General features: G+C 35.1%; 14 protein-coding genes across 14 annotated transcripts; 8 read left to right on the forward strand and 6 right to left on the reverse strand.

Moving 5' to 3' along the window:
- Positions 1–196: 196 nt before the first annotated feature.
- On the reverse strand, positions 197–475 carry RTC6 (mitochondrial 54S ribosomal protein bL36m; the record flags this gene model as incomplete). Its single annotated transcript, XM_003687423.1, has 1 exon — positions 197–475. One exon carries the CDS (start codon positions 473–475, stop codon positions 197–199), a length of 279 nt encoding a protein of 92 aa, XP_003687471.1.
- Positions 476–965: 490 nt separating this feature from the next.
- Positions 966–3,503, forward strand: SPC105 (kinetochore-microtubule binding complex subunit SPC105; the record flags this gene model as incomplete). Its single annotated transcript, XM_003687424.1, has 1 exon — positions 966–3,503. One exon carries the CDS (start codon positions 966–968, stop codon positions 3,501–3,503), a length of 2,538 nt encoding a protein of 845 aa, XP_003687472.1.
- A 194-nt stretch (positions 3,504–3,697) lies between these two features.
- NBP35 (Fe-S cluster-binding ATPase) lies at positions 3,698–4,699 on the reverse strand (the record flags this gene model as incomplete). Its single annotated transcript, XM_003687425.1, has 1 exon — positions 3,698–4,699. The coding sequence occupies one exon, from the start codon at positions 4,697–4,699 to the stop codon at positions 3,698–3,700; it is 1,002 nt and encodes a 333-aa protein (XP_003687473.1).
- Positions 4,700–5,167: 468 nt separating this feature from the next.
- On the forward strand, positions 5,168–6,433 carry LIF1 (Lif1p; the record flags this gene model as incomplete). Its single annotated transcript, XM_003687426.1, has 1 exon — positions 5,168–6,433. One exon carries the CDS (start codon positions 5,168–5,170, stop codon positions 6,431–6,433), a length of 1,266 nt encoding a protein of 421 aa, XP_003687474.1.
- A 574-nt stretch (positions 6,434–7,007) lies between these two features.
- Positions 7,008–8,789, forward strand: MRN1 (Mrn1p; the record flags this gene model as incomplete). Its single annotated transcript, XM_003687427.1, has 1 exon — positions 7,008–8,789. One exon carries the CDS (start codon positions 7,008–7,010, stop codon positions 8,787–8,789), a length of 1,782 nt encoding a protein of 593 aa, XP_003687475.1.
- A 757-nt stretch (positions 8,790–9,546) lies between these two features.
- Positions 9,547–10,212, forward strand: UIP4 (Uip4p; the record flags this gene model as incomplete). Its single annotated transcript, XM_003687428.1, has 1 exon — positions 9,547–10,212. The coding sequence occupies one exon, from the start codon at positions 9,547–9,549 to the stop codon at positions 10,210–10,212; it is 666 nt and encodes a 221-aa protein (XP_003687476.1).
- A 496-nt stretch (positions 10,213–10,708) lies between these two features.
- Positions 10,709–11,221, reverse strand: MF(ALPHA)1 (Mf(Alpha)1p; the record flags this gene model as incomplete). Its single annotated transcript, XM_003687429.1, has 1 exon — positions 10,709–11,221. One exon carries the CDS (start codon positions 11,219–11,221, stop codon positions 10,709–10,711), a length of 513 nt encoding a protein of 170 aa, XP_003687477.1.
- A 1,152-nt stretch (positions 11,222–12,373) lies between these two features.
- On the reverse strand, positions 12,374–13,678 carry POS5 (NADH kinase; the record flags this gene model as incomplete). The annotated part of the gene is made up of 1 exon (XM_003687430.1): positions 12,374–13,678. One exon carries the CDS (start codon positions 13,676–13,678, stop codon positions 12,374–12,376), a length of 1,305 nt encoding a protein of 434 aa, XP_003687478.1.
- A 598-nt stretch (positions 13,679–14,276) lies between these two features.
- On the reverse strand, positions 14,277–14,853 carry MMS2 (E2 ubiquitin-conjugating protein MMS2; the record flags this gene model as incomplete). The annotated part of the gene is made up of 2 exons (XM_003687431.1): positions 14,277–14,679; positions 14,843–14,853. The coding sequence occupies 2 exons, from the start codon at positions 14,851–14,853 to the stop codon at positions 14,277–14,279; spliced, it is 414 nt and encodes a 137-aa protein (XP_003687479.1).
- A 355-nt stretch (positions 14,854–15,208) lies between these two features.
- On the forward strand, positions 15,209–17,359 carry MAD1 (coiled-coil domain-containing protein MAD1; the record flags this gene model as incomplete). The annotated part of the gene is made up of 1 exon (XM_003687432.1): positions 15,209–17,359. One exon carries the CDS (start codon positions 15,209–15,211, stop codon positions 17,357–17,359), a length of 2,151 nt encoding a protein of 716 aa, XP_003687480.1.
- A 371-nt stretch (positions 17,360–17,730) lies between these two features.
- On the forward strand, positions 17,731–18,588 carry LCL3 (Lcl3p; the record flags this gene model as incomplete). Its single annotated transcript, XM_003687433.1, has 1 exon — positions 17,731–18,588. The coding sequence occupies one exon, from the start codon at positions 17,731–17,733 to the stop codon at positions 18,586–18,588; it is 858 nt and encodes a 285-aa protein (XP_003687481.1).
- Positions 18,589–18,726: 138 nt separating this feature from the next.
- Positions 18,727–20,514, reverse strand: TPHA0J02280 (O-acyltransferase; the record flags this gene model as incomplete). Its single annotated transcript, XM_003687434.1, has 1 exon — positions 18,727–20,514. One exon carries the CDS (start codon positions 20,512–20,514, stop codon positions 18,727–18,729), a length of 1,788 nt encoding a protein of 595 aa, XP_003687482.1.
- Positions 20,515–21,050: 536 nt separating this feature from the next.
- On the forward strand, positions 21,051–23,441 carry SCY1 (Scy1p; the record flags this gene model as incomplete). Its single annotated transcript, XM_003687435.1, has 1 exon — positions 21,051–23,441. The coding sequence occupies one exon, from the start codon at positions 21,051–21,053 to the stop codon at positions 23,439–23,441; it is 2,391 nt and encodes a 796-aa protein (XP_003687483.1).
- Positions 23,442–23,818: 377 nt separating this feature from the next.
- On the forward strand, positions 23,819–25,708 carry TPHA0J02300 (uncharacterized protein; the record flags this gene model as incomplete). The annotated part of the gene is made up of 1 exon (XM_003687436.1): positions 23,819–25,708. The coding sequence occupies one exon, from the start codon at positions 23,819–23,821 to the stop codon at positions 25,706–25,708; it is 1,890 nt and encodes a 629-aa protein (XP_003687484.1).
- Positions 25,709–26,009: the final 301 nt, after the last annotated feature.

A 26,009-nucleotide genomic window follows, 5' to 3' on the forward strand; every position in this document is an offset into this window, starting at 1 on the left:
TGATTGCATACATATTTAATTGTTTAATACAACTCCACATGGAAGGGAAGCGTTACGATTAATTTAATAATATTGTTTTATAGTATTTACAGAGAATATAAAATGTTAATATATATGTGTTTGTATAATTATTGAATCTGTGAATTCTTACGGAGCATCCACGATTGCATTTATCGTTGGCGTTGACTTGGCATTATTAACCTTGACATTGCTTATGCTTCTTATTTAACTTACAGTACACGTATAATCTTCCCTTACGTCTTACCATGTAACATCCACTACAGAATTTCTTGACAGAGGTTCTCACCTTGAATCCTCTTGTAAAATTTTGAGTCAATAGAGAGCTTGCTGATGGTGACATTAGCTTAGACTGAAGAGGGGTCATAGACGATACCAACGGGGAAGTTTTCAGTATAGATCTCGACAGTATGGAGAATGATCTTGTGAAACTGATAAAAGGACTGATTCTGTTCATTGTAGTAATATTGTATACCGTGAAAATCTATATTATAAATATAGTTATCTGCTTATAAGCAATTTTGGTTATAGTCCAAATGTAAACTTCTTTTTTTCTTCAATGTTCAAATGAGCAACTAGCACTAACTATTCAAATAAACGCTTGGTTCTATAGAAGAAGCCACTGATATACCGTAATGCGCACAGAACTTGCTACTACTCAACCCATTATGATCACTAAACGATTGTTAAATAGCAACTCGAATAACTCTTTAAATCTCTGAAGTTTCAATTATCGAAATGGGATCTTGGAATTGAATATTTTGAGAATTTGTTTCGGAGCGTCTTTACAGCATTTGGGAACCCAAAGAATGCTTCACATTCAATGTAAACAAACAATCACAATCGATATTGATGAGTATAAGAAAAGTAGATTGATTGAAATTGATGTTATCTGTTATGGACAGGCAAAAGAAGGTGATTAAAATAGCTTTGTCAACTGAGGAGCCATGTCCAATAAAAGTATTTTAAAATCGACACAAGAGAGACTCCATGATGAGAATGACAGTTATGGCATGAATAATAGTAATAATAATACTCTGCCCAGTATGGGGTTCTCGAAGGTAGACTTGCTGGATGGCAATAATACGACTTCCAATATAAATACATCTGGTATGCAGAGTAAGTTGAACCGAAGGGTGTCATTTGCACCAGATGTCACATTACACAGCTTTGATTTTGTACCTGAACAGAGATTGAAAGTAAGAGAACCACGTCGTAGGATCCCAGTTGAATTGTTGCCGACAAGTTCCCAGGAGTTAAATACAGATGTAAATATGGTCACTTCTACACAACAACCTGATATGAGTCTCGACTTAACAGAGCCTGTTCGTGCTGCAGTTCAAATTAGTTCAAATCGTGAGAGTAATGGTGACGAATTCACTATGGAAATGACAGAGTTATTTGTTCAAGATAATGGGGAATTAGCAGAAAAATTAGGGGATAAAGACATGCTTGTAGATGATAAATTGAATGAAACAATGGATTTCACAAAGCCAAATGGAATTGTCGAAGAATTTCAACAGACCATTGACACTGCCTCGTCGTTAGAGCAGAAGAAAACAGATAACAATATTACAATGGAGTTTACAGGGGTATTTAATGAACGTGGAAATACAGAGGAACATCAACTTTCATTCCACGAAGTAAACGCTGTTTCTCAAGGTGAAGCATTGGAAATGACAGAAGTATTTAGCGCAGCTACGTCAAAACTTGCCGCTACCAATGAAGTTACTACAGCAGAAAACGATGATTCAGATATGGAAAAATCGATATCGGTAGCCATGGATTTTACAATGGTCCAACCCAATCTCCAATCGCCAACAAAATTGGACTCAAAAAGAAGAAAACTTGCTGAGGATGGTGCGTATGCTACTAATGATACTTCTGAGCCTCCTGTACTCTCAGCTTCAGTACCGTTGGTTGATTCACAAACTGATGATATTGTTTCGGATATTGAAAGAATGTCTCCTATCGCAATGAGTTCATTAGAACATGAAATATCTTTAAATAAACCCATAATAGTGTCCCCCAATGCAAAAATCGTGGAAACGAAAGAAACAACTGATAACCTTGAATCCAATCGTCATTCAATTAAAGACTTTCTGAGAGAATTAAATCTTGACTTCGATCAATACAACACCGTCAGCGGAGAAGAAAAACAGGATATCATTTTTAAACTATCACAATTATCAGAAACCAATGGAGTACCCATCAATCAGCTTTATAATTTTTTTTACATTGATACACCAATATTTGAAATGAATACTTTTATTATTACCGAGCTATTGAAGAAAATCTCTAATTCTAAAAGCATATTAGATGATTTGGATAATCAGACTATCAGTAACCCCCCACCAATTATTGCAGAATACTATGCATCTGATTTATCACATAAACAATCCATCAGTCAAAAAATGTTAACTATAAAGAACTATTCTGGGTTACTTGCACAACGTGGTTGGTATGAATGGCGCATCCAACATTTGTTGGGTTTACAAAATGTGCTTCAAGAAAATATTACAATATTGAATGAAGAACTGGAGAAAATATCTGAAGATTTAGAAAATGTCAAAAACATTAAAAACAGAACAGATTCTATTAGAGCTTCAATTAGACGTGAGATCAGACTTTTGAAGGAATTACCAGCGGCAAAATATAATAAGGAATCAACTTTGAATGATAAGATCAATATTGAAAACTTGAAGCAAGAACTAATGGCGAATGGCATTAAACTAGAAGAATATACAACTTTGAAGACAAAGAAGGAGGGACTATTACTATATGTTAAGGAAATGAATGACAAAATTACATCTGTTAGAAAAGAGATTTCTGCTTTAGCAGCAGACACTATGAAAGGGAAAGTATTCACTACATATGATATTTCGAGACTAAAAATGAAATTCTCTTTATTACAAAATATTACTAACGTTAAATTTGTATCTATGGTTAATTCAACATTACAAATTAAATTAAATATTAAAATGTTTCCTGTAATTAATGTTGAAATGAGGAACTTCCAAATTACCCAAATAACTGAAAATATTTACTTAGAAGAAGGCTCTGATCCATTTATTTCTCAATATGTTAATCAATTATCATCTGAAATTGCCTTAAAAAATAATAAGGCTACATTGATGGATGTATTATCAAACTTACTAAAACAATTAGAAAGTGATTCAACGTTTTTGAAACAATATATATCCTTCCAATTGTTATACAATATAAAACTTGTGGAACATATGGGTGTATTTCATCTATTATTCGCTAATTATGATGTCAAAACAGATAACAAGATGAGGTTTCTAATTCCCGCTAGGGAATTTATCAATCTTGGTTCAAATAATATGGGTAAATTGAATATTAAATTTGAAGCCATAAGAGGAGAAGCATATGGAAAAGATGAAGCATTGGCACTATTTATTAAAAAAATTAACAGGAGTTTACCTTGGATAAATGATACAAAGGTTAACTTACTATATCTCTAACGGTACATAAAAGTAAGTATTTCTATGTTGTAACTACTAAAATGTTGTAATGATTTTATTAAATGTTTTTATTTAAATTTCACTGATATTTAAAATGACTGTTTGTAGTAATATGAAGATATGCTAACTAATGCATTAGTAACTTTTTATTGTAATTGAAAATGTGTAATGAGCCCTTCATCCCTTCAAATTTATTATTTTCCCTCTATAGTGTCTCTTAGTGCTTCGACGACATCCAAAATGGCATCTGTTGCGGGGCTATCTGGATAAAGATCTAAGAAACTCTCACCTGAGTCGCAACACTTCCCGATGCGTGGATCAAGAGGTACAGATCCCAAAAATGGTATGTTCAGCTCTTTACAAAAAGCCTTACCTCCTCCTGTTGTTGGTCTAAAAATTTGTGATTCTCCTTTGCAACTTGGGCAAACAAAGCCACTCATATTCTCCACTAATCCTAAGACATTAATACCAGCCTTTCTACAAAAATCTATTTCTTTCCTTACATCTAGCAATGCAACCTCTTGTGGAGTAGTTACCACAAGGGCACCATCTATACCTGATTCTTTCATGAATTTATTTATTGAAATGTGTTCATCTGAAGTACCTGGAGGTGTGTCAACTATCAAGAAATCCAGGTAGTCCCAATCAACATCTTTCAAGAACTTTTTAATTAACTGGTTCTTCTTGGAGCCTCTCCATACAATTGCTGAGTCATCCTCCGGTAGTAGATATTGGATGGACATGGTGGCCAGATTATCCGCAACATAGACTGGTGTCAGCCCAGTATTCGACTCATGGACTACTTCTTTGTTGCAGCCCAACATGCGTGGCAAAGAAGGTCCACAAATATCGAGATCCATTGCACCTACTTGCAAATTTTCATCTGCAGAAAGTGCCCAACTCAACATGGCGGAAAAGGTAGACTTCCCTACACCACCTTTTCCAGAAAGCACCAATATCTTATGTTGAATCTGAGACAGATTTTCAATAATTAACGGAATATCGGGGTCAGGACCCTTGGGTAGACTCTCACAAATATCTTTATTAGCACAACCGTTGCAAGCATCACTTTTCCCAGCACCTTCCGACTCTGGCCCAGGGCAATGTTCAGGTTCTGGAGCTTGCAGCTCGTAATCCGGTGGAAGAATAAGATCATCCTTAGTAGTTTGTTCCTCAACGACAGAAGAAGCAGCCATTGTGTATATGTATGAAAAAAACCTTGTTAATAAGTATCCAACTTTCTCACCGTTATCAACAAAAACCTAATCGCTATCTGTGAACCAAAGGACAGTAGCTATAAAATCCCAAACAGTGTCAGTCACGGAGGCAGTATGATCCCTCTCTTATATACTAAAACTATCCTCTCAAAAAGGTTTAATGTAACCATGTAAAGTACTTTTAATTGTTATTACTAATATCGAAACCAATATTTTACTGTCAGTGATTAAAAGTCCACAGAATATCACGTGCAAGCGTCCGTTAAACGACAAGGTCATCGCAACTTTGGAAATACCTTCGATGAGTTGTGATGACTTGAACTATAGTTGCTAACCACGTTTGCACAGTTGGTGTACGTGAGTATGTAGAGATGACAAGCTGGTGAACTGTGAAAGTGTCCGGCATTGTAGGTTTTACTCTGTTCTTGTGAGATAAAAGGTGCTGCTATGGGTGAATTTATCTGTTGCGTACCTGGGACGTATATCAGACAAGATGATGTTGCTGGGAGGGACGATGATGATGAGAACGATTTGAACACTACTATATTCTGTAAGAGTGCATTTGAGTCTGCTGGTTTGGATTCTTTGCAGGTCCGGGGTTTAAGGATATGTGAGGTCCTGTTGTCTGATGGGACGGATGTTAGGTGTAAGGAAGATTTGAGTATTGATGATTTGAAGATATATAGAGACGATAGGGAATCCCAGCGGGAGTATATGTGGTACGAGATTTTGAGAATACTGTCGAGCCGTGCGATATATGTCGAGGAGTTGCAGGACAAAGTTAAGTTTACAACGGCAACGATGTCTTTGAATGAAGGTTCGACTTGGCATTTAGCTCTGATATTAGAATCAGCCGGGATAGTTGAGAAGATCGCTGAAATCGAGTTCCCGAAGAATAGCATCACTAAGGAGGTTGATCTGTTCCAGTACTCTACACTCCTATCTCAGAATGTCTGCAAAGCGAACGATAGGGTAAACAGCATGTTGGGGAAGATGTCTGAATTGGAGAGCACGATTGCAGAGGCAGAAGCAGAGAAGAAACTGCTCGATGATATATTATGCAAGAGGGATGAGGCCACTAAGTCAGTGGTGTTGACATTATTGAATGAGAAGAAGAATAAAATACGAGAACTTGTGGAAAGGCTGAAAGCATATGGAGATGATTCTATCGATGTGCTCGATGACTCAAATTTTATTAATTCGGACATCAACAGAAGTATTACTGAATTAAATTCACCTGGGAAGCGTCACAGAATGCAGAGAACTTCTAATGACAACATTAAATTGCTAAAGAAGAAGAAAATGAAGTTGGAAGAACCTAATACGATAATAAAGGCACAAGAACCAGACGATTTCGAAGATTTTGAATTCTTTGGCATCTCGCCCAAAAAACCAACTCAACGTTCGGGACTGAATTTGGCCACTACTGATACTGCCATGACTGCATTGAAGTCAGAATCGGACTCAGAATTGGACAAAGGAACAGATACGAACTCAAGCGTAAAATTGAAGCAAGAAATACAATTAGAAGAACCTGTGAAAGCACCAGACCAAGACGAGTTCAGCTCAATGTTCATCAAGCCAGAGATAGAAACAATAGATACATTGAAAGCGAACCCACAGAGTGTCAATGATTCCTCAGACGCCATGACAAAGTCTGAAGGCACCACTTCCCGTTCAGGAATGTCCACGCCAGAGGAAGAAACGGCTTGAACTCGAAACTGACGCATAAAAATTGTAGGTAAATGAATGTCAAACAATGAGTAAAAATTTAGCTTCTACCACAGTACAATCTCAAGAACATAGCAACCCCCGTAAACCTTTTATCAATTGCATCTTTTATAACAGCTGCTCTTGTCATGAATTGTGTCACTTCAACTTCAAGGCTTCTCTCACTGGTCAAGCGGGGTTATAGTGAAAAAATTTTAATGAGCTGACCTTTAAGATTCAGAATCTGCCTTTAATTTAGTTAAATAAATGTATAAATGGATAAGTGTTAATAGCTTGCAACCATTTGTGGTGCAGATCCTGATAATAGAGTTTGTGTGAATTTATAGACTGGTTGTTTTGTATTCCTATCTCGACAGAATAGACGATTCCGTTGAGCGCAGTGTTGCAGAAATAAGTTTGACTGTGAACTATTATAAAGTTGCATGAACTTTAGTTATTAGTGTTAACAATCCTATTATTATTTGAGAAATTGGTATATTATTTTATGGAAGTTCGTCTATTGCATTGTTTATTCTCCCGATTAGATATTTGCTTTACTTAGAAAACAAGTGTGAAGATGAACCAAGATTTAGGTATTATACCAGATATTGTTTCTGCTAGGTTAAATGATAACGTTCGAGGTTTTGAGACTCAGAATGATTTTAACATAAAGGAATCATGGGCGCACTCTGATATGAATGACTATATGAATTCTTATCCTTATGATCCTACTTCGTATCAGAAAATGATACAAGGTCAACATCGTAATTCGAATACAGATTATATGTTGGACGAGAAACAATACATGGGTGAGCAACATAGATACGCTAACCGCAACATGGATGACATGCCAAATAATATGTATATTGATTCTAGCTATACCGAAAATCAATGGCCACATCCAGTAGATTCACATCAAGGAATGGTTCACCATAATACAAAAGATTATTCTCACTCTAATATTAGGGTGGCTGCTGCAGCTGCATCAGCTATCACTAAAGTAGAACCACAAACACTTTCGGTGAATTCATCAAATTTGTCTTCAAATTTGTCTTCGAATTACGTCACTGCACCAAGCAGAACCGTGTACTTAGGGAATATCCCACCAACCTTAACAGCAAGTGATTTGTTGGATCACGTACGTAGTGGAGTCATTGAAGAGGTCAAGATCTTACCAGAAAAAATGTGTGCATTCATATCATTCTTAGATGAAAATTCATCGCTATTATTCCATTCAGATGCGATTTTAAAACGATTAAATATAGATGGTAAAGATATTAAAATTGGCTGGGGCAAGCCAAGCCCACTTTCTCCGATAATTGCAACTAGCGTAGCTACCGATGGAGCCACAAGGAATATATTCATTGGTCAATTAAACACCACTGATCATAATAAGCAGAAAGATAATGATGCAACTATATACCATGGCTCAGATGATTTTGAAGATATTATGACAGAAGAAAAATTGAGAAAAGATTTAGAAGAATATGGTGATATTGATTGTATTAAGATATTTAAAGAAAAAGGATTTGCATTTGTTCATTTTACTTCCATTCTAAGTGCAATTAAAGTTGTCAACAATTTATCCAATTCCAATCCTTACTACAGTAAAAAAAAAATCTATTATGGAAAGGATAGATGTGCATTTATCACTAAAACACAAAAGCATAATGCCGCTCAATTCTTAGGTATACCGACAAGCAAAGCAAATAGTCTAGAACAAACAAACTCAGGTTTACTTGCCAATGCATTACTTCAACAATCTGCTGCTGCTGCTGCAATTGCGACATCTGCCGGTGGTTCGAATAATCTTGGGAACCGTACTGTGTACTTAGGAAACTTACCAAATGATATTCGTATTGAAGACATATGTAATACTATAAGGTGTGGATTATTGCAGAATATCAAACTTCTCTCTGATCGTCATGTTTGCTTTGTGACGTTCATTGATCCTGTCTCAGCAGCACAATTTTATGCTATGAGCTCCATCTACGGCTTTGTTCTACAGAAAAAGAGATGCAAAGTAGGTTGGGGTAAACATTCTGGTCCATTATCCAATCCATTGACTCTAGCAGTAAGCAACGGTGCATCAAGAAATGTTTATATTGGCAACATCGATTTCACAGCTGACGGCACAAAGAGAGAACGATACTTCACAGATTCCAATCTAAGACGAATCTTCTCCGAGTATGGTGAAGTGGAGCAAATCAATTTCTTATATTCCAAGAACTGCTGCTTCGTTAACTATACAAATATAAATAATGCAATTTCTGCTATTGATAAAATTAAAAACAATCCAACATTCAAGAATCTAAAGATCAATTTTGGTAAAGACAGATGCGGGAACATTGCACATTAATAAGAGACATTTATATTATAATACCACCTATTGTATATTATAATAAAGTAATTTAGCTTGTATATACATGTATATATACTTAGCAATAAATTAATGAGAAGCATATACTATATGATCTTTTTGAAAGGCTGATTTTTATAGAAACATTTGTATTTACAAATCTGGGGAACTTTACTATCTCAACTTTCATTATTTAACGCTATCAATCGAATTAATTCAACCAAACATCACAACAAAATATATACCATACATCACTTATATTGCTACTGAATCCATATTGAACACTTTATACATTCTATTAACCTCAAATTGTATAATTTTGTCACTCACTTGTTTCCTTTATATAGGTTGACTCAAGAGAAAGTCATTCTCGCATCAATTAAACGCAAGCCATTGTTCAATGAAAGGATCGTTCATTTTGTAATATGTCACCTTATTATAAGAAACCATGTTTACAGGTTAGTTCTATATATTAGAAGGTCCTTGAGTATTAGAAGTGTATAGTGTTCAATTGAGTGTTGATAAAATTGCATATTTGGAATATATCAGTCTGTTTTTTGAAGTTTGATTACCAAAGGGTTGCTAACGGATAATATCAAGGGTTTAGACTATTTAATATATTGAATTTAGCTAACCAACTGTGTAACCGGGTTTACATTACTGAATAATACTTTTATATTGGATATAATTGGTTTGGTACATTTTTTGTGACTGTGTTTTCTGGTTCAATTTTACTATTACTGAAATAAGAACAATAATGACAATAATTACTTACAAGCAACCATTGAATAAATTCAGGCAATTAAATATTGCTGGTGAATTCAACGATTGGAAAATCGTTTCTATGTCATTGGTAGGGGAGGAGTGGGTTTACAAGATTGATTTCCCAGAGTTAGGAGATGAACCCAAGAAATTCCATTTTAAATTTATTGACGATAACGACAATTGGTTTGTTGGTGATAATTATCCTAAGGAATTGGATAAAAATTCCAATGAAAATAACGTGGTTATCGTTGATCCAACTGAGGATTCGAAGTTAAGTACCCCACATGTTAAAGGAAACCACATCAAAGAGTCACGAGCTGGTACTACGTCGTATATTTCCGAAGATGAAACGACATTAGCTGACCAGACAGCTCGAGAAACACCTCGTCAGCAAACAAATGAACCAGATAGTTTGCACATAAAAACTTTTAATGCTGATTCTAAGGCAGTTGTCAGCGATAATCTGTCAGAAAAACCATATGATACTGAATCAAATGACAGAGAATATGCAGAGCAAGAGAAATTAGCTGAGGATATTCAAAATAAAGGTTTTATAGATGGCAAAGAACCTAATAAATATCAGGATAAAAATACCTATAACAGGGGAATAATTGGAGTCTTTGCTCTAATTGTCGTGTTTGTCGTAAGCTTTTTTTAGATTAATCTCAGAATAAACAATTATAAAAAATGTTATTGCTTCTTATAAAGCGATCATAAATATTTTTATATAGTAACAAATACCTTTATTTAAGAACCACTTGCAATATTATACAATTAAATATCTGAATAACACACTTAAGATACAAATAATTTATATTTTGGAAAGTATTATGTAAATTGTTAAGAGTCAGCTATATTTCCAATGCTCTTTTAAACAAGTTTCATTTTAATACCAAAACTTAAAAAGTAATCATTATTCTTTTTAAATTGATACCTATGAATTGTATCCAAAAAGTTTTATAAAATATTCAATTTTGTTAAAGTTTAATTATTATATGTACATATAAGTGACTAACTATTTTATAAATTAATATTCAAAGTAGGGAAGATTTAATGTAGGATATTTTGACGAACTGAAATTGTTTGCTACAAGATCTAAGAAGGAAAGATAAAGACATTTGAATTCACGATTAGGCATTTATGAAACATTACATTTAGTATAATGGTTGACCAGGGTCTAATCTTAACCAGTGCCAAGCTTCAGCATCGGCTTCAGCATCCCTCTTGTATAATGGTTGACCTGGGTCCAATCTTAACCAGTGCCAAGCTTCAGCATCGGCTTCAGCATCCCTCTTGTATAATGGTTGACCTGGGTCCAATCTTAACCAGTGCCAAGCTTCAGCATCGGCTTCAGCATCTCTCTTGTATAATGGCTGACCTGGATCCAGTCTTAACCAGTGCCATGCGTCAGCTTCTCTCTTGGATAAAGAAACACCAGCTTCTTCGTAAGCTTGTTCAGCAATGGTTGTGTTAATGAACATAACACCGCTAGTGGTAGAGTTAGAAAATGGCAATAAGGCAATGTCGTTAGCACCATCGAAATTTAAGTAACCAATAATGGCTTCAGCCGGAACGGAAGCATTGTCAACAGATTCATTGGAAACTGGAGCAGCGAAAGCGGAAGTAGCAGTTAAAGCTAAAGTTGATAAAACAGAAGAGAGCTTCATTTTTGAAAGTGATTGTTTTTTGTTTGTTGGTATTGTTTGATGGTTTCTTATATCTTATATTATAAAGGATAAAGGAAACAATTTTGAATTTGAATCATTACAAGAATTAGCCACCTTTTTATACCTTTTGTTTTTTGATTGCGTTCATTTTGGAAATGCCAGTTTATACTTTTGCAACCATCTCAGTGTTCATCCCAACCACGGTCGTTGCTCACTATCACCTATCCATAACCTATGTTATCTGTTTCATGATGAGCAGTAAAGTTTCATATTAAAATTTGCATCCCTGTTTAAAACATACCAATGTCCAACCAAATCACTCAATTCTGGTTCGGATCTCATCCAAAAACCTGGGCCACAATTCCTGGAACCATAGAAACACAGCAATTAAAGGTTTTCTTGGGTAATAGCAAACACAAATCCAAGACATATAACTCGTTGTAACCAGCATGATAGCTCAACGACACCAGTACCTGGCATTCGCTATCGCAATGAATATTTGCGTCATTGCCGTCCTAATCGGGAAGGTATTGTCATCTGCCAAAGAAACGCGCGGACAAAAAATAAATTTGCGCAGGTAACTTAGAATTCGACATTAGGCATATAAACGACAATGCCAAGTTCCATGGAACTTGAGCAATACTGCAAGAAGTTAACATCCGCTACTAATCAGTAGGTTGATTATCGTAGTAGGTTTCGGATCTTGCTCAAAGGGTGCTTCCGATTTGGACCCACTCTTTCCTTTTTGGGCCCGTAATGGCAATGACATTCTTGATTGAGAATGTTGAAATCGAAATTTTAAGAGGTTTTTGAAACAATCGTTACAGATTAGGAATAGCTGTTTATTTCCATTAGTGTTAATATCTATGGGTAGCTATTTAGTTAGAGTAAACCTGAATTTATTACTAAATTGTTCATATAGTTGTCTCACCGTTTATGGGTGATGATAAATAAAATAATTGATTGAACGGTTCTAAATTATCTGCTTGTCTAAAAGAGAGTAGTTAGTACTTTCGAATATTATAAGAATATTGATAGAATTTCAGAGCTGGGGAAGGTAGTTCCACAGGTTACACAAATGCGTAACTTGTTGTGTGAGTTTATTTGTTGTTGTCTTGTTTATCTGAAAATGTGCATTTTCTGATCGGAGACTTACTCTTCGAATGAACAGTTGCTTGGTTTGTCGTTTTTAGTTTTTGCAGGTTTAAATCTGAAACTTGAATTAAAACCAAGCAATTCATTAATGCCAAGCGACCAATCGTTTTCAGTTTTGGCAACACAATAAATACCTGAGTATTTTATTTTACTTTTCCGTTTGAATAGATCGGGTGAATTGTATTCAGGCGGAAGCTCAGAACCATTCAAATATATTGTCCCCGTTTCATTGATAACATGTATTTCATCCCCAACATCTAAACTGTCATATGGTCTACCGTCTATGGATAAATTAATTTTGTTGTTTTCCAGGTTATAAGTCGACTTTGTTGATATTCTGATCTTCACATGAGAAGAATGTGGTAAAATCAATGGCCTAAAAGATAACGATCTTGGGCAAATTGGAGTCAATAAAATGGATGGAACTAATGGTGAGACAATCGATCCACCTGCGGATAACGAATAAGCCGTTGATCCAGTTGGTGTTGCCAGAGCAATACCATCTGCGGTGGTTCTTGTCAAATATTCACCATCAATAAAGACATCCAAATAGGCCAAATATGGCGCATTACCTCTATGTAAAAAAATATCGTTCATAGCATGAACAGAAACCAATTTACTAATCTTCTTGGGGTCGTTTTTACGAACAATAAAACACTCTAGCCTGGTTCTATGTAGGCACTTGGCTCTTGAATTCATCACTTGGTTAAAAACTACCTCATGTTCAGAGAAATCGAAAGGTAATAAGAAACCCAAAGTGCCAAGAGAAAATGCTAACACTGGCGGCACCTGCATATCGTGGAACATGGAGACAGCATGTAAAATAGTACCGTCACCTCCTAATGTGACCATTAAATCAGTTTTAGTGACTATATCTTCATTTTCGCCAGTGAATAGTACATGTGGGTGGTTTGGATTTTGTTCAGGGAAGGTCTTGAAATCATTAGATATCTCACTGATAACCGGTGGTTGAACAATAACGTTAATTTCTGGATATGAATCGTGCAAATGAGTGATAAATTTAACCATTGCCTCTCTTGTGGTGGTTGTACCTGGTTTTTTCGTGATAAACACATTTCTAATAGGATTACTCCAAATCATGGATTGTAATTTCGAATGCGGAGAAGCAACATATCCAGGAGATCTGGAAGCCGTAAGCATCGTTACTGGCTTCACTTTCAAATGCTGTGTCAAAAGAGTTGGAACAATTTCATCGTTGGTTTTATTGCTTAGAAACCTAACCAAAGGCTTGGATAAAAAATAATGTTGTCTGATTGTAATTAATCTTAACGGATAATACATCATTATGCATAAATATATACATATATGTATATTACCCAAAAATTCTTGTTAATCTCAATTCTATCCCTTGGGGATTCGTATTACTTCAAGTGCACTAAGTTTGCTAATAATAAAACTTGTCGAAATGGGATCACAGTAGCAACTTAACAACCCAGAAACAGCAATGATTTTACTGATCTGGTAGCTTAGAAACAACCACATTCTAATAACTTTAGTTGTATCTTAATTATATTAATGATGGGCACTGAAAGGTTTCAAGTTTTTCATTTCAAGCCTGAAAATTTTTAGGTTAAGGTTTACTAAGGCAATATATATATATTTATCTAAAGGAATTATAATGAACTGGTTGATCAAGGATCAACAAAAGTACAGTAAACGATTGTATGGCGCCATTGAAGAGTGAATAGTAGTTTTTTAGCTGCCCAATGATGTTTCTGTGACTCGAAAAGGTGGAATAGTCAGCGAGCCACATGAATCCTGGTTTTTAGAACTGTATCTATCTCATATTTTTATTATATTGTACCATTTATATAGACATTCATATATATATATATATGAATGTATGTACTTGATATACTTATATAGTTGTACATGACTTTTAATATGTTTCTCCTTCCTTTGGTTGTGGCAACATTTTGTTACTTGGGTGAGCCATCTCTTTTCTCAATTCCAATAGTATAGTTTCCATTGTGTATGATCTTTTCCAGTTCTTGATTGGATTGAAATCTGGTTTAACTACACCTGTAGCACTATCCACACAGTTTAAGTTAATTTTTGAGATGAATTTCAAGGTTGGAGGTTCGTCAGGATAACTTGGACCACATTCAATGGACAACGAATATATTCTGTTGGAATGGTTGCTGTGTGGCGGACCCAATATCGTCCCGTTCCAGTTAGTCATAGAGATATCATCACTATCAGCTAGACCATAACTGCACGATTCTGGTCCCATACCTTTCTCTCCCTTTTCCAGTTCCTCTAATAACCTAAAACTTCTTGGTCTGTAATAAAAGCAAAAAACACGGCATATTTAGCATGCGAATCAACAATAGGATCACCAACAAAGAGTGAACGATATTGTTATTCAATAATGCTATCACGCAATTATAGTTAGTTCATATGACCTTTAGAAACATGCACGATTTCACTAATGCAAATACATACACTTTTGACATTTTTGTTATAAGTCTTATAACCTTTCTTGTACTCTTTTAGGATTATAAAAACACTCCAGATAATATTAAATAACCAAAAGAGCCTATAATTATAACAGTCAATTGGTTCCAATAGTCAATAGAACCTTAAAAATGTTATCAACTTTTAAATCTTTGTTAATTAAAAATGATCCTTTTCAGTTAAAAGTATGTTAAAGGAACATCTTGAAAGCGCAACACTTCAAAAGGAATCAGCCCAGCAGTCAAACTGATTAAGTTAAAAAATATAAAAGAATGGGTGGTACGTTTGTTTGATATACTTCAACATCTTGTGTATCCATGTTCATGTCCTCAAGTAGGAGATATATAATTTGATATGAGTAATAGTGGTGGTTCTTCACCATTCCTGGAGTCTCCAGGAGCGGCTAAATCCGATATCCAATCCCAATATGCTAAGGGATCTGTTCATGATAATTATGCTGTGGAGGTTGCTGTTGAGGACAGAGAAGCTCCTAACTTCAATGACGTAGATAATATCGGTTCACCTGAAGCAACTGCATCCAATAAGGATGATGATATTAGAATTTTAAAATATCAATTAACGAATATGAAGAATGAGCATGAGATAGAAACTTTGAGGGTTCAAAGAAAGTATGATAATATAGATAGACAATATAAGATGAATATGGACACGTTGGAAAAGACATTGCAAGATTTGCAGAAACTATATGAGACTAATGGACTATTGGAAGAGGAGCTGAGAAACTTGCAAAGAAAATATGAAATAGAAACTGAAGAGTCTAATTTGAAACTGTCTACCATGAAATCTGATATGCAAGTGAAACAAAATGAATGCGAATTTTTGAGAAGTCAGTACGAATCTGTAGCAACAAAATTTGAGAATCAAGTGAATGAAAATAGAGGTGAACAAGAGGCATCACAAGCATTGATTAAGAGATTCGAAAATGAAATTACAAAACAGAGTAATCAGATAGTCCAGCTTCAGAAAACTATACATAAGAAAGATCAAGAATTAGAGAGAGTTAAAGTTGATGGTATAATAGATAACCATAAAAATTATTCAACCGAAGAATTTCAAGAGCTAACTACGATAAATAAACTATTGCAAGATCAATCACAGTATGTTAAAGAGTTAGAAACAGCCAACATTACCCAATGCAACGAGTTAAGGAAATTGAGAATATCACAAGAAACTGCATCTTATTGGAAAACAGAATATGAAAAAACAACGAATTCACTAGAGGATGCTAGAAGTGTGTTGCAACGCACAGAGGAGGAGAATGAGAAACTAAATTCTCAATTGTCTACTTGGAGAGTTTATTTGGATAGAGAGGCTAATGCAGACGAAGATGTGAACCCAGAACAAATTTTAACTAAGTTTAGGTCTTTGGAAAAAGAATGCCAGAATTATAAAGAAGAAAATGCTCAGTTGCAGAAAGACGTCCTCCAATTGAAATCATTAAATGATGAATTGGCCTTGGAAAGAAATCAATCATTGGATCTTCATAAAAATTATGAAGCCTCAATATTAAATTTGAAAAAGATCAATCACGAACTAGAACAACAGAAGTTGTTATCATTTGAAGAATGTAAGTTATTGAGACAGGAGTTGGAAGAAATTAATTTTGTTACAGAAAACAAGAAAGATCCAAATGATGCAAACCTAACAAACAAAAAAAATAACTCCACATATCTAATTCAAATGTTGTCAGATGTCCAAAATAAGAATCAAGATTTAACAGAAGATTTAAAAGTATTAAATGATCAATTGTTATCAGAACAAGTGGGGTCTAAAAAGAGAAAAGCAAGTGACCAAGTTACTTTGAATTATTCAAAAAGATTAAATGAGTTACAACTAGAAAATATACAGTATTCCAAAGATGTACAAAAACTTAATGATGTTATAAAATTACTGGAAGAAAAAATTAAGAAATTAGTAAACATTAAAGAAAAAAAGATTAGAATTTTACAGTTAAGAGATAATCCATTATTAAAAGAGCAGTTCTTAAGGAAAAAGCAATTAGATATACTAAAACGTGAGAATAAGGATCTTTTACAAGAGCTGCTTAGAGATAGTTCAGAGCCTAGAGATGACAGAAAGTATGTGCCGAGAACCGTTTTCGAATCGTTGAATTTTGATTTAAAGGAACAAGAACATGAAATATTTAAATTGAACAAAAAATCAACACGTTTAATGCAAGTGTTCAACAAAAAGTCTCTAGAATTTATAGATGTGGTCACTTCATTATTGGGATTCAAGTTAGAGTTCCAAAAAGATGGGAGAATAAAGATATTTTCCTGTTTTAAGCCAAATAAATACATCATTGCCGACTTAATAGCCAACTCATTGAAATCAAATCTTAGCACAGTGGTAGCAGACTGGCAAGAGCTTTTCCACCTGTGGATAGAAGAACGCTCACAAATTCCCTGTTTTCTTGCCGAAATTACATTGAGATTATGGGAAGAATCACAACAGAGCGTTCCACAAACAGCACAAGATAGTTAGTTCTCTTCAGTAAACTCTCCTCGAGCTTAATACCCAGTCCTTCCATCACAGCTTTGTAATATTATATACTCTAATTCATCGGCATCATTATTAATGCTGTTGAACATAAATAACATTCTATTCAATCTTTTTAACAAAAACCGTTTCAGTTTGAATTTATCTTTAATTTTGCTCATCGCTTATAATATCAAATATGATAATTGAATGTAGTTCCTTGACATAGATAGAAAGTATATATAAGATATAAAGATATGTTTATAAAGAAAGCTAGTTAGTTGTATATATGCTCCCGGGTTTCGGGAGGTAATTATTATTTTGAGACATCAACTAAGATATACTCATCATCTTGTCTTTCATGCAATTGATTGAGAATGAGTGATAGTTCAAATCATAAGAAAAGTTCATTATGGAATGATCAAAAATATTCAGTCATTACACTTTCCTGTTTAATATCAGGTTCGACATTTGGTGCATATTTCTGTTATAACAGGTATCTACGACAAATATCTAAGGCTACTGATATCCCAATTGGAATATTTAGGAAAAGGTGGCTTTATGGGAAAGTAACAGCTGTTGGTGATGGGGATAATTTCCATTTCTATCATACACCTGGTGGGGTTCTTGGTGGATGGGGATGGATAAGACGTGTCCCAAAGAGCCCCATTAATGACAGTATGAACAATGATAAATATATATCAACTGGCAAGAAAACTAAGAGCAAAAGTGTTGTTTCACCGAAATCATTTTTTTCTAGAAGTATTCTTAACTTTAAGAAAAAGTCTTACTCTTCCAATTCAATTATGCAATTGAAAGTGCCATATAAGAATTTAAGAAATCTTCCCACAATACCTGTCAGAATATATGCTGTCGACGCCCCAGAGAGGGCTCATTTCGGTGGAGTCACTCAACCGTTTGGTGACGAAGCTTTAGTTTGGCTAAGTTACAAACTGTTAGGCAGATACATTTGGATGAAACCGTTATCTGTTGATCAGTACAATAGATGTGTGGCTAAAGTAGTCTATTGGACCTGGTTGGGATGGAGAAACATAAGTCTTGAAATGATTAAAGAGGGTTTAGCTGTAGTTTATGAAGGTAAAACAACTGCTGAATTTGATGGAGAAGAAATGAAATTCAGGTTTTATGAACGTAGAGCAAAGTTGAAGAAGAAGGGTTTATGGGTTCAGAGACGAGTTGTGTCACCAGGAGAATACAAAAAAAGCATGAAATAAGTTTCGATTCAGTACTATTTTTTATATAAACATTCATATTTGCATCTTGGTCACAAATTTTACATTATATATTCATAATAAATTTGCATTGATTAGAAAAAACATAGTTTACTTAGTTTCTTTCTTGAACTATATATTTTAACATTTAACAAAAATACCAGCTCTCTTTTCAGCTTCTCTCTGTTCAAACATTAGTTGGACTGCGATGAATAGACATCCACTTGCAGTTATAAAAAATGCTAATCCAGACAAAGAGCCAAAAATATCATTCAGAAATAACTTTGTACCGTCCGCTCCCAAACAGAATCCAAATAAGTTTGCAATCATCATCATCCAAATATTAATCACGGCACCTACTGCACATATATGTCTGTACCATCTCGAGCTCTGGTATTTAGAAAAGTATCTAGTTAGAAATAATTCTGGTAATAAAAATAATACGATCAACCAACCCCATAGTAGCAACTTCAATTGTATATCATGCCAAATTGCAACAAAAGAAAAAACTGTTAAAGTTGTCAGTATTCTATTATTTGATCCTCCTAATGGGATGTAGATATAATGAACAACCCATTTGTTGTAACTTCTGTGCCATGCTCTCCAAAATGCTAAGGCACTATAATTATTGTCAACACATCTGATCATATTTTCTGGCGTATCCATCCCATCAATCATAGCCCAAAGTCTAAATAATCTCCATGGAATCATTAATTTCAGCCAAATAATATTTAGGTTTAACAAACCAATCATGGACATTTGGAATGGAGAATCACCACCCCAAGCCTTTCTCTTTGAAACTGCTACAACGTAAGTGAAATGTAATATAGTTTCCATAGTTAGTACAGCTATGAATACTTTAATAGCATAACTGACGATAGCTTTTTTATTAATCCATGCTGATTGATTCTTTGACTGATAAACATAATCATTAAATGTAATAATCGGACCAGCGATAAATAAGGGAGCATAGGTGATATAAGCAAAATAATTTGCAAAACGATATTCTTCTAATGGATGAGGATATATTAATCTTTCTCTTTCAGTAGCCTGTGTTTTTTTTGTAGAGTCATTTGAAGTGTTAGTTTCTTCAATAGACGAACTTCTACTTCCGCTATTTCCTTTCAAATCGGAATATCTCTGTAGGTAATCTAAATTATAACTTAATATTCTCAATAAAGTAAAATTGTAGAACACATCCCATCTTTCAATAATTCCCTTAAATGAAGAATCAATAGGAGATAGTATGTCTAATATTTGACCCAATGGATAATTCCAGAAGATAGAATTAAAAAATAAACTAAAGATAGCATAACTCCAAATTACAATAGTTGCAGTTTTTCTATTATTCCTTAGTAAATGCGATAATATAAATACAACTAATACATGGCTCATCAATCGTATTGAATTAACTCCATGTAGGGCAAATATAAATATCATACCAAAAATACAATCAAATTTTATTTTATTTGTGCTTTTTAGAACAATTAATATAACTTTTTTAACTGAAGTATGAAGAATCATTAGACCAACCAATAGCATTAAATTATCTCTAAAAAACCTATACTGTGAATCACTATTGTCAACTTTTCTGCCAAACATCCAGCCTTTCGATAATAAACCTTCAAATGCTGGATAATTTGGATTTGATTCACTGCTGGCATCCATTGCAACTTTCAACATCCAAGGAACGACGATGGCGAAGGCCACATAGTAAAGTTTAAATTCTAAAGTATTCCATAATGGCTTATTTACAACAGTGATTGTACTCTTATTCTTATTATTTTTTTTACCCTTAGCATCCTTCCTCTTACTAGCTGTGAATTCCTTCTCATCAGGATCAACCAGATTAATAGGCTCAGCTATAATACGTGAATCTAAAGATTCAACAGAAAGAAAATATTTTAATTCCTCTAGTAGTTGATACATAATTGGCAATACAATATCCCAGGCCAACACATATAATTTATCCAAACAAAAATCTGAATGTTGTCAACGAGACCCTTTGTTCGATTCGCTACAAGATTATACCTGTAAGCCGGATAAATTATTTAAACAATAAAGTCCCCACTGTAGTTTCACAAGTCTTAATTACGAACCAGTTGCTAAGTCTCCATTACTCCTATATGCTTCCGACAATTTTAATATTAAAGAATCTTTATTTTATAGAATTGAAAGTTATGGCATTGACTGTAACCATAGGATTTCGATATTTTAGTTTGGAAAAAAACAAACCATCAACTAAATTAAAATAACAATTTGATATTTTGGTGAGTTTTTAAAGATAGATATAAGAACAGTGTCTTACGTCTGAGGTTGCATTGCATCAACATTTGATTGCTGTGATTGTGAATATTCAAATTAACTAGTTATTTGGTGCATTAAAATAGTAAGCGGTTTACTTATTTACATTTGCTTGTTGTTCAAATAAATTATAGAGTTGCATTAGAGATAGTTAGCATAAGATGATGTTTTGGGGCTCTAAATCTGGTATCAGTAGTAAATATAGCTTTTCGTCCTCTGCTACTTTTACATCAGAACCTTGGAGCGTATACACAGGTAGATTGAAGACTGCAACTAGTGGCTCATCCAATTCCAAAGTGTCAATATTTATCTTTGATAAGAAACTATTTGAAAATTACCTATCCAATTATGGTATTATTAAGTCGAAAACATCTAGCAATGATAGGAAACTTCTCGAAGAGGCCTACGATATTTTGAGAAACCAAGTTAATAATCTAGCTCGTTTAAAACATCCAAATATCTTAACATTACTAGAGCCATTAGAAGAACACAGTAAAAACTTCATGTTTGTATCAGAATTTATTACAGGTACTGTGGAGACTATTTTTACTAAGAAGAATGATGAAGAGGATTTTTTAAAAGGACATGTAACGGACGAAATCGTGATTCACAGGGGTATCTTTCAATTGGTACATGCATTAGATTTTATTCATAATAGAACAAATTCTGTTCATCTAGATATTCAACCAAAAACTATCTTCATTAATGAAAACTCCGACTGGAAGATCTCTGGGTTTGGCCATATCATGAAGTTACCTGATAATGGTAACAATTCGACTACGGAATATGACATTCCACATTATGATCCTAGAGTTCCTGCTTTTATACATTTAGCATTGGATTACACTGCACCTGAAATAGTTTTAGATCACGCTGTATCCACAAAAAGTGATATGTTTTCGTTAGGTCTCTTGATGTATTCACTGTATTCTAAGGAGAGTTTGTTACATACAGAAAACTCGACATCTGAGTATAAGGATGAATACATTAAATTTCAAAAGAAAGTAAGTACGATGTCGTGGGACAATGTATTTATTAAGTTACCTGCGAAGTTGAGACACTGTATCCCAATGTTGATCAACAGAGATATTTTTGCACGTTATGATAATATTACAAATTTCTTAGAGAGTGAATTCTTCCAGGATCCAATGATCAAGACATTAAATTTCTTAGACGACCTACCAACCAAGAGTAACGAGGACAAACTTATATTCTTAGAAGGTTTAGAAGAATTATTACCACAGTTCCCAGTGACCTTACTACAAAAGAAGTTTTTAGCAGTGCTGTTAAGTTTATTAAATCAGTTATGTGCTGAAAGGAATGTTAATTCACGATGCGTTTCATTGAATTTAAGCCTTGTTATTAAGATCGGTGCTACAATTTCCCAACTATCGTTTCAAGAGAGGATACTACCCGTTTTAACTAACAAAACAAATTTCCCAGTACTATTAGCCTATGCCACTACTGGTTTGATCGATAACTTAAATATTCTAAAGGAAAAAATTAAGTCTAATGAATACATAGAGAACATTTTGAAACCTTTGTTAACCTCGGTATTGAATGATATGGAGGGAGAGACCTCCATCGTGCCTCAAGAAAAGTTATTAATGCACGTTCCTTTAATTTTAGAGAGTATAGATTTTTTAACAGTGAAGAAATTTTTACTACCATTGATCTCAAAATTGTTCACAAAGACCACTAGTCTAAAGATAAAAGTCATATGTGTCGAGTCGTTCGAGACTTTAATTGAAAAGAAAACCATAGACTCATACATCTGTTGTGATGAAGTGTTGCCATTATTTAAATCGATGAAAAGTAGAGATTCGAGAATTCTGATGAAATCATTAAAATTTTTCCAGATTGTACCAAATCTAGTAGAGGATGAAAGTATATTAGTCTGTCAATTACTGCCGCTAATCTGGAGTTACTCTCTTACAGACACATTAAATTCTAGCGAATACACTGAGTTCATCAAGGTTATCAACAAGATATCTGGGGACATACAGAAAGTCCACATAGGTAAACTAGAGAAGAACACCAGCAACAGCCAGAGCAACAAGAACTTTAACAAGATCATCGACTCTGCTGCAATGGATTCCATGGGCTTAAATAAGTCATCATCATCACTTCCGCAAGAACCAGTCATGGCCACTCCGGCAATCATTCCTGTCAAAAAGACTCCTACAAACATTCCCATTCCAGTTCACTCATCTTCACAGCCACAGCCACAAAGCAATCCATTGAAAAAGGCTCCAACTTCCACAGTGCCGTCAACCACAACATATGGTAAACCGTCTAACACATTAGACGGGTTCAGCGATTTTGTCGGCACTCCAAGCATCACCACCCCCCCTAGCACCAGCACGCCAGTGATGTCATTAAACAGAAAAACTGACACCACTTCCTCTGCCAAATCAACCCTCCCACCGGGCTTCTCTGTCCCCTTGCAGCCAATGAGAAGCACCTCCAAATCAGCGATGACCCCAGCAACATCGACAACTACCAGCAACAACAACACCTGGAACCCAAACAACGGCGACTCGTTGATATAATAACTCCTACAGAAAAGCACATATAACACTAAATACGTCTCTGTAGAAACAATACCATAACACATTCCACAATTGATGAACTTCTTAACTATCCTCTTCTCTAATCAGCAGACTGTATGCACTGTTTGCTTATTCAGCACTGTTAAAAAGGCTTGGCGCTCGAGGCGTTTTGACAAAACTTCCAGATCTCGAAGTATCTGCAATTTGCACCCCAATTCTAAAAGAGGCAGATATTATGTTGTTCTCTGTCTGTAAAAACTTACTTGGTATATAAGGTGAAGGGTTGTGTGTATTCTTTGTTCAGGTCAGTTCTATTTGCTTCCGCTATCGTAACAACGCAATACATCCCATTGCAACCTAAGGTACGGTGAACCGAGATGAGGATTGATTTTAGCTTTAATACACTGGCGGTTACAATAACATGCACGGCTATATTGCTGTTGGTGAGTTTTTCTATGGTTCTGATGCCACCGTCTGTGGATAGCATGGTCAGAGGTCCTGTGAGAGTGCCTTCAGACGAGATTACTTGGCAGAACTACAGAGACTATGTGGTAGATGTCGACTTTGTTAATAGCACGCACATCTTCAATTCCATTTACGCTGTGCTAAGACAAGGTCCAGCAGATATACATCCTCTAGGTGTTTCGTATTTTCCTGCTGTGATCCCAAAGGGCACATTGTTGTACAGAGCAGGGAAGAAAGAGGTCCCTGGGTCATTCGAGTGGCTTGCAATGGATCATGAGTTTTCTTATAGTTTTGGTTCTAGATACTCGTCGTATGGTAGGAAATCCCTGAAAATTAGATCCAGAAAACCTTCATCAAAGACAGGAGCAGGAGCAGGGCTAGGAGCCGGTAACTCGCCAACTGGGGGGCCTTCTCCGAATGGCCCTTCAGCTTTGAAGGCGGCAACGCATATGATGACATTTAGAGCGACAAGAGATATGAATAAATTTATCTATTTGGATGGTGCCTCGGCTGCTAAAAGCACCACTGGCGAGATGGATACCCAAGAACTTCTATATAATGTGTTGAGGAAGAAGTTCGAAGAAGCTAATCCAGGACAGAATAAGATGCCTGAAAGGGATTTTGCAGAGTACATATGTAAATGGGGTAAACCTTTAGGTTTAGATGGGTTGATTAGGGTAGAAATTGGGTTTGAGATTGTTCTTTGCGATTTCCAAAAGGATAACATTGAACTAGTTTCTAATATTCCTTTGAGAAACCCTGCCACAGAACTTGGTTTACCAAGCCCATCTGTTATATCTGTTGAGAATGGCTGGCCCGTAGAGAATAACCAGCTGCTTGAAGATAAATTAACTGATGAGCAAAAGAAAATCTTAGAAAAAGAGTATTACTGGCAATCGATATTAGACAACTACTCTCTGGCACGTCAATACAATTGGTTGCAAGCAGGAAATGCCCACGATCAAGGTGATAAGAGAATAAAAATTGATTACAGACACTTTGTCACCGGTATCAATAGAATACCAATGGATGTGAACCCAATGAAAAGAAGATTATTGAATGAGCATATGACTTTTGAATTACAAAGCGATATTGTCAATGACTTAGAAGAAATATTGAAGAACGACTTTGATTATACTAAAAGTAACGACTGGCAAGAAATCTTCGATGAGTTTATTACTAAATTTTCCCCAATGCTAAAGACCATTCAGAAAATACTACACAGTGACGAGAGAACTCCCGAACAAATTGCTGTTGATGTAACTAAATACACATTGAATTTTGTCCTTAGGTTCACTCCATCTGATAAAAATTTAGCTGAGCTAGGTTACGATCGTGACTTTGCCACTTATCAATACGCAAGACCCCCAACTGACTTAGTTACTGAAAGTGATTTCTTGATTTGGTCTGCATATGTCAACATCGTCGATTATGTTATCGAAAAGATTTATGATGTCAACAATAAGTTGATGCCAATCGTCAAGGCCGCCGCCCAAGATGACAATAGTATCAATGGCCAGGAGACTTCTATAATCAGTTCCTGTCGTGAAGCCATTGATGAATTAATCGGAAACTTGAACTGGATTTCCTTGCACTATAAATGTGAGGAGTCTTGCGATTGGGATGAAATTTGTTTCACACCATCATGGGGGCCAGGCCCCTTGGCCGGCGGGTTCAAAGGACACCAAGACACAACTACAGTTGGTTTTGGAAAACACTTTGACGATGCTAGTGGCAGACAAGTGATTAACTACAACCTGCAATGCATCAATATTGACACATTATTACAACAACCTCATTAATCTCAGTTATATAAATATATAAATCTGTGAACATATAAATATATGTATGTTTTTATCTACTATTCACTGCCATACTTGCATGTTAACCGCTAATTTTTTATTAAGATATTGAAATGAATACAAGAAACCATGTACCTATCTAATAAATACCACCATTTGCACTTTTGACCTGATCTAAAATATTACTGTCACCTGAAACCAACACCTTCATTTGTGACGTTTCCACTCGTGGTCGCAGGGTGTCAACAAAAAGTTCATTGTAAAGGGGGGTGATCGGAGGTTTTATAGAATACTCACTTCC

This window comes from Tetrapisispora phaffii, chromosome 10 (genome assembly GCF_000236905.1).
Source record: "Tetrapisispora phaffii CBS 4417 chromosome 10, complete genome".
In the NCBI taxonomy this organism is placed as follows: Eukaryota; Fungi; Ascomycota; class Saccharomycetes; order Saccharomycetales; family Saccharomycetaceae; genus Tetrapisispora; species Tetrapisispora phaffii.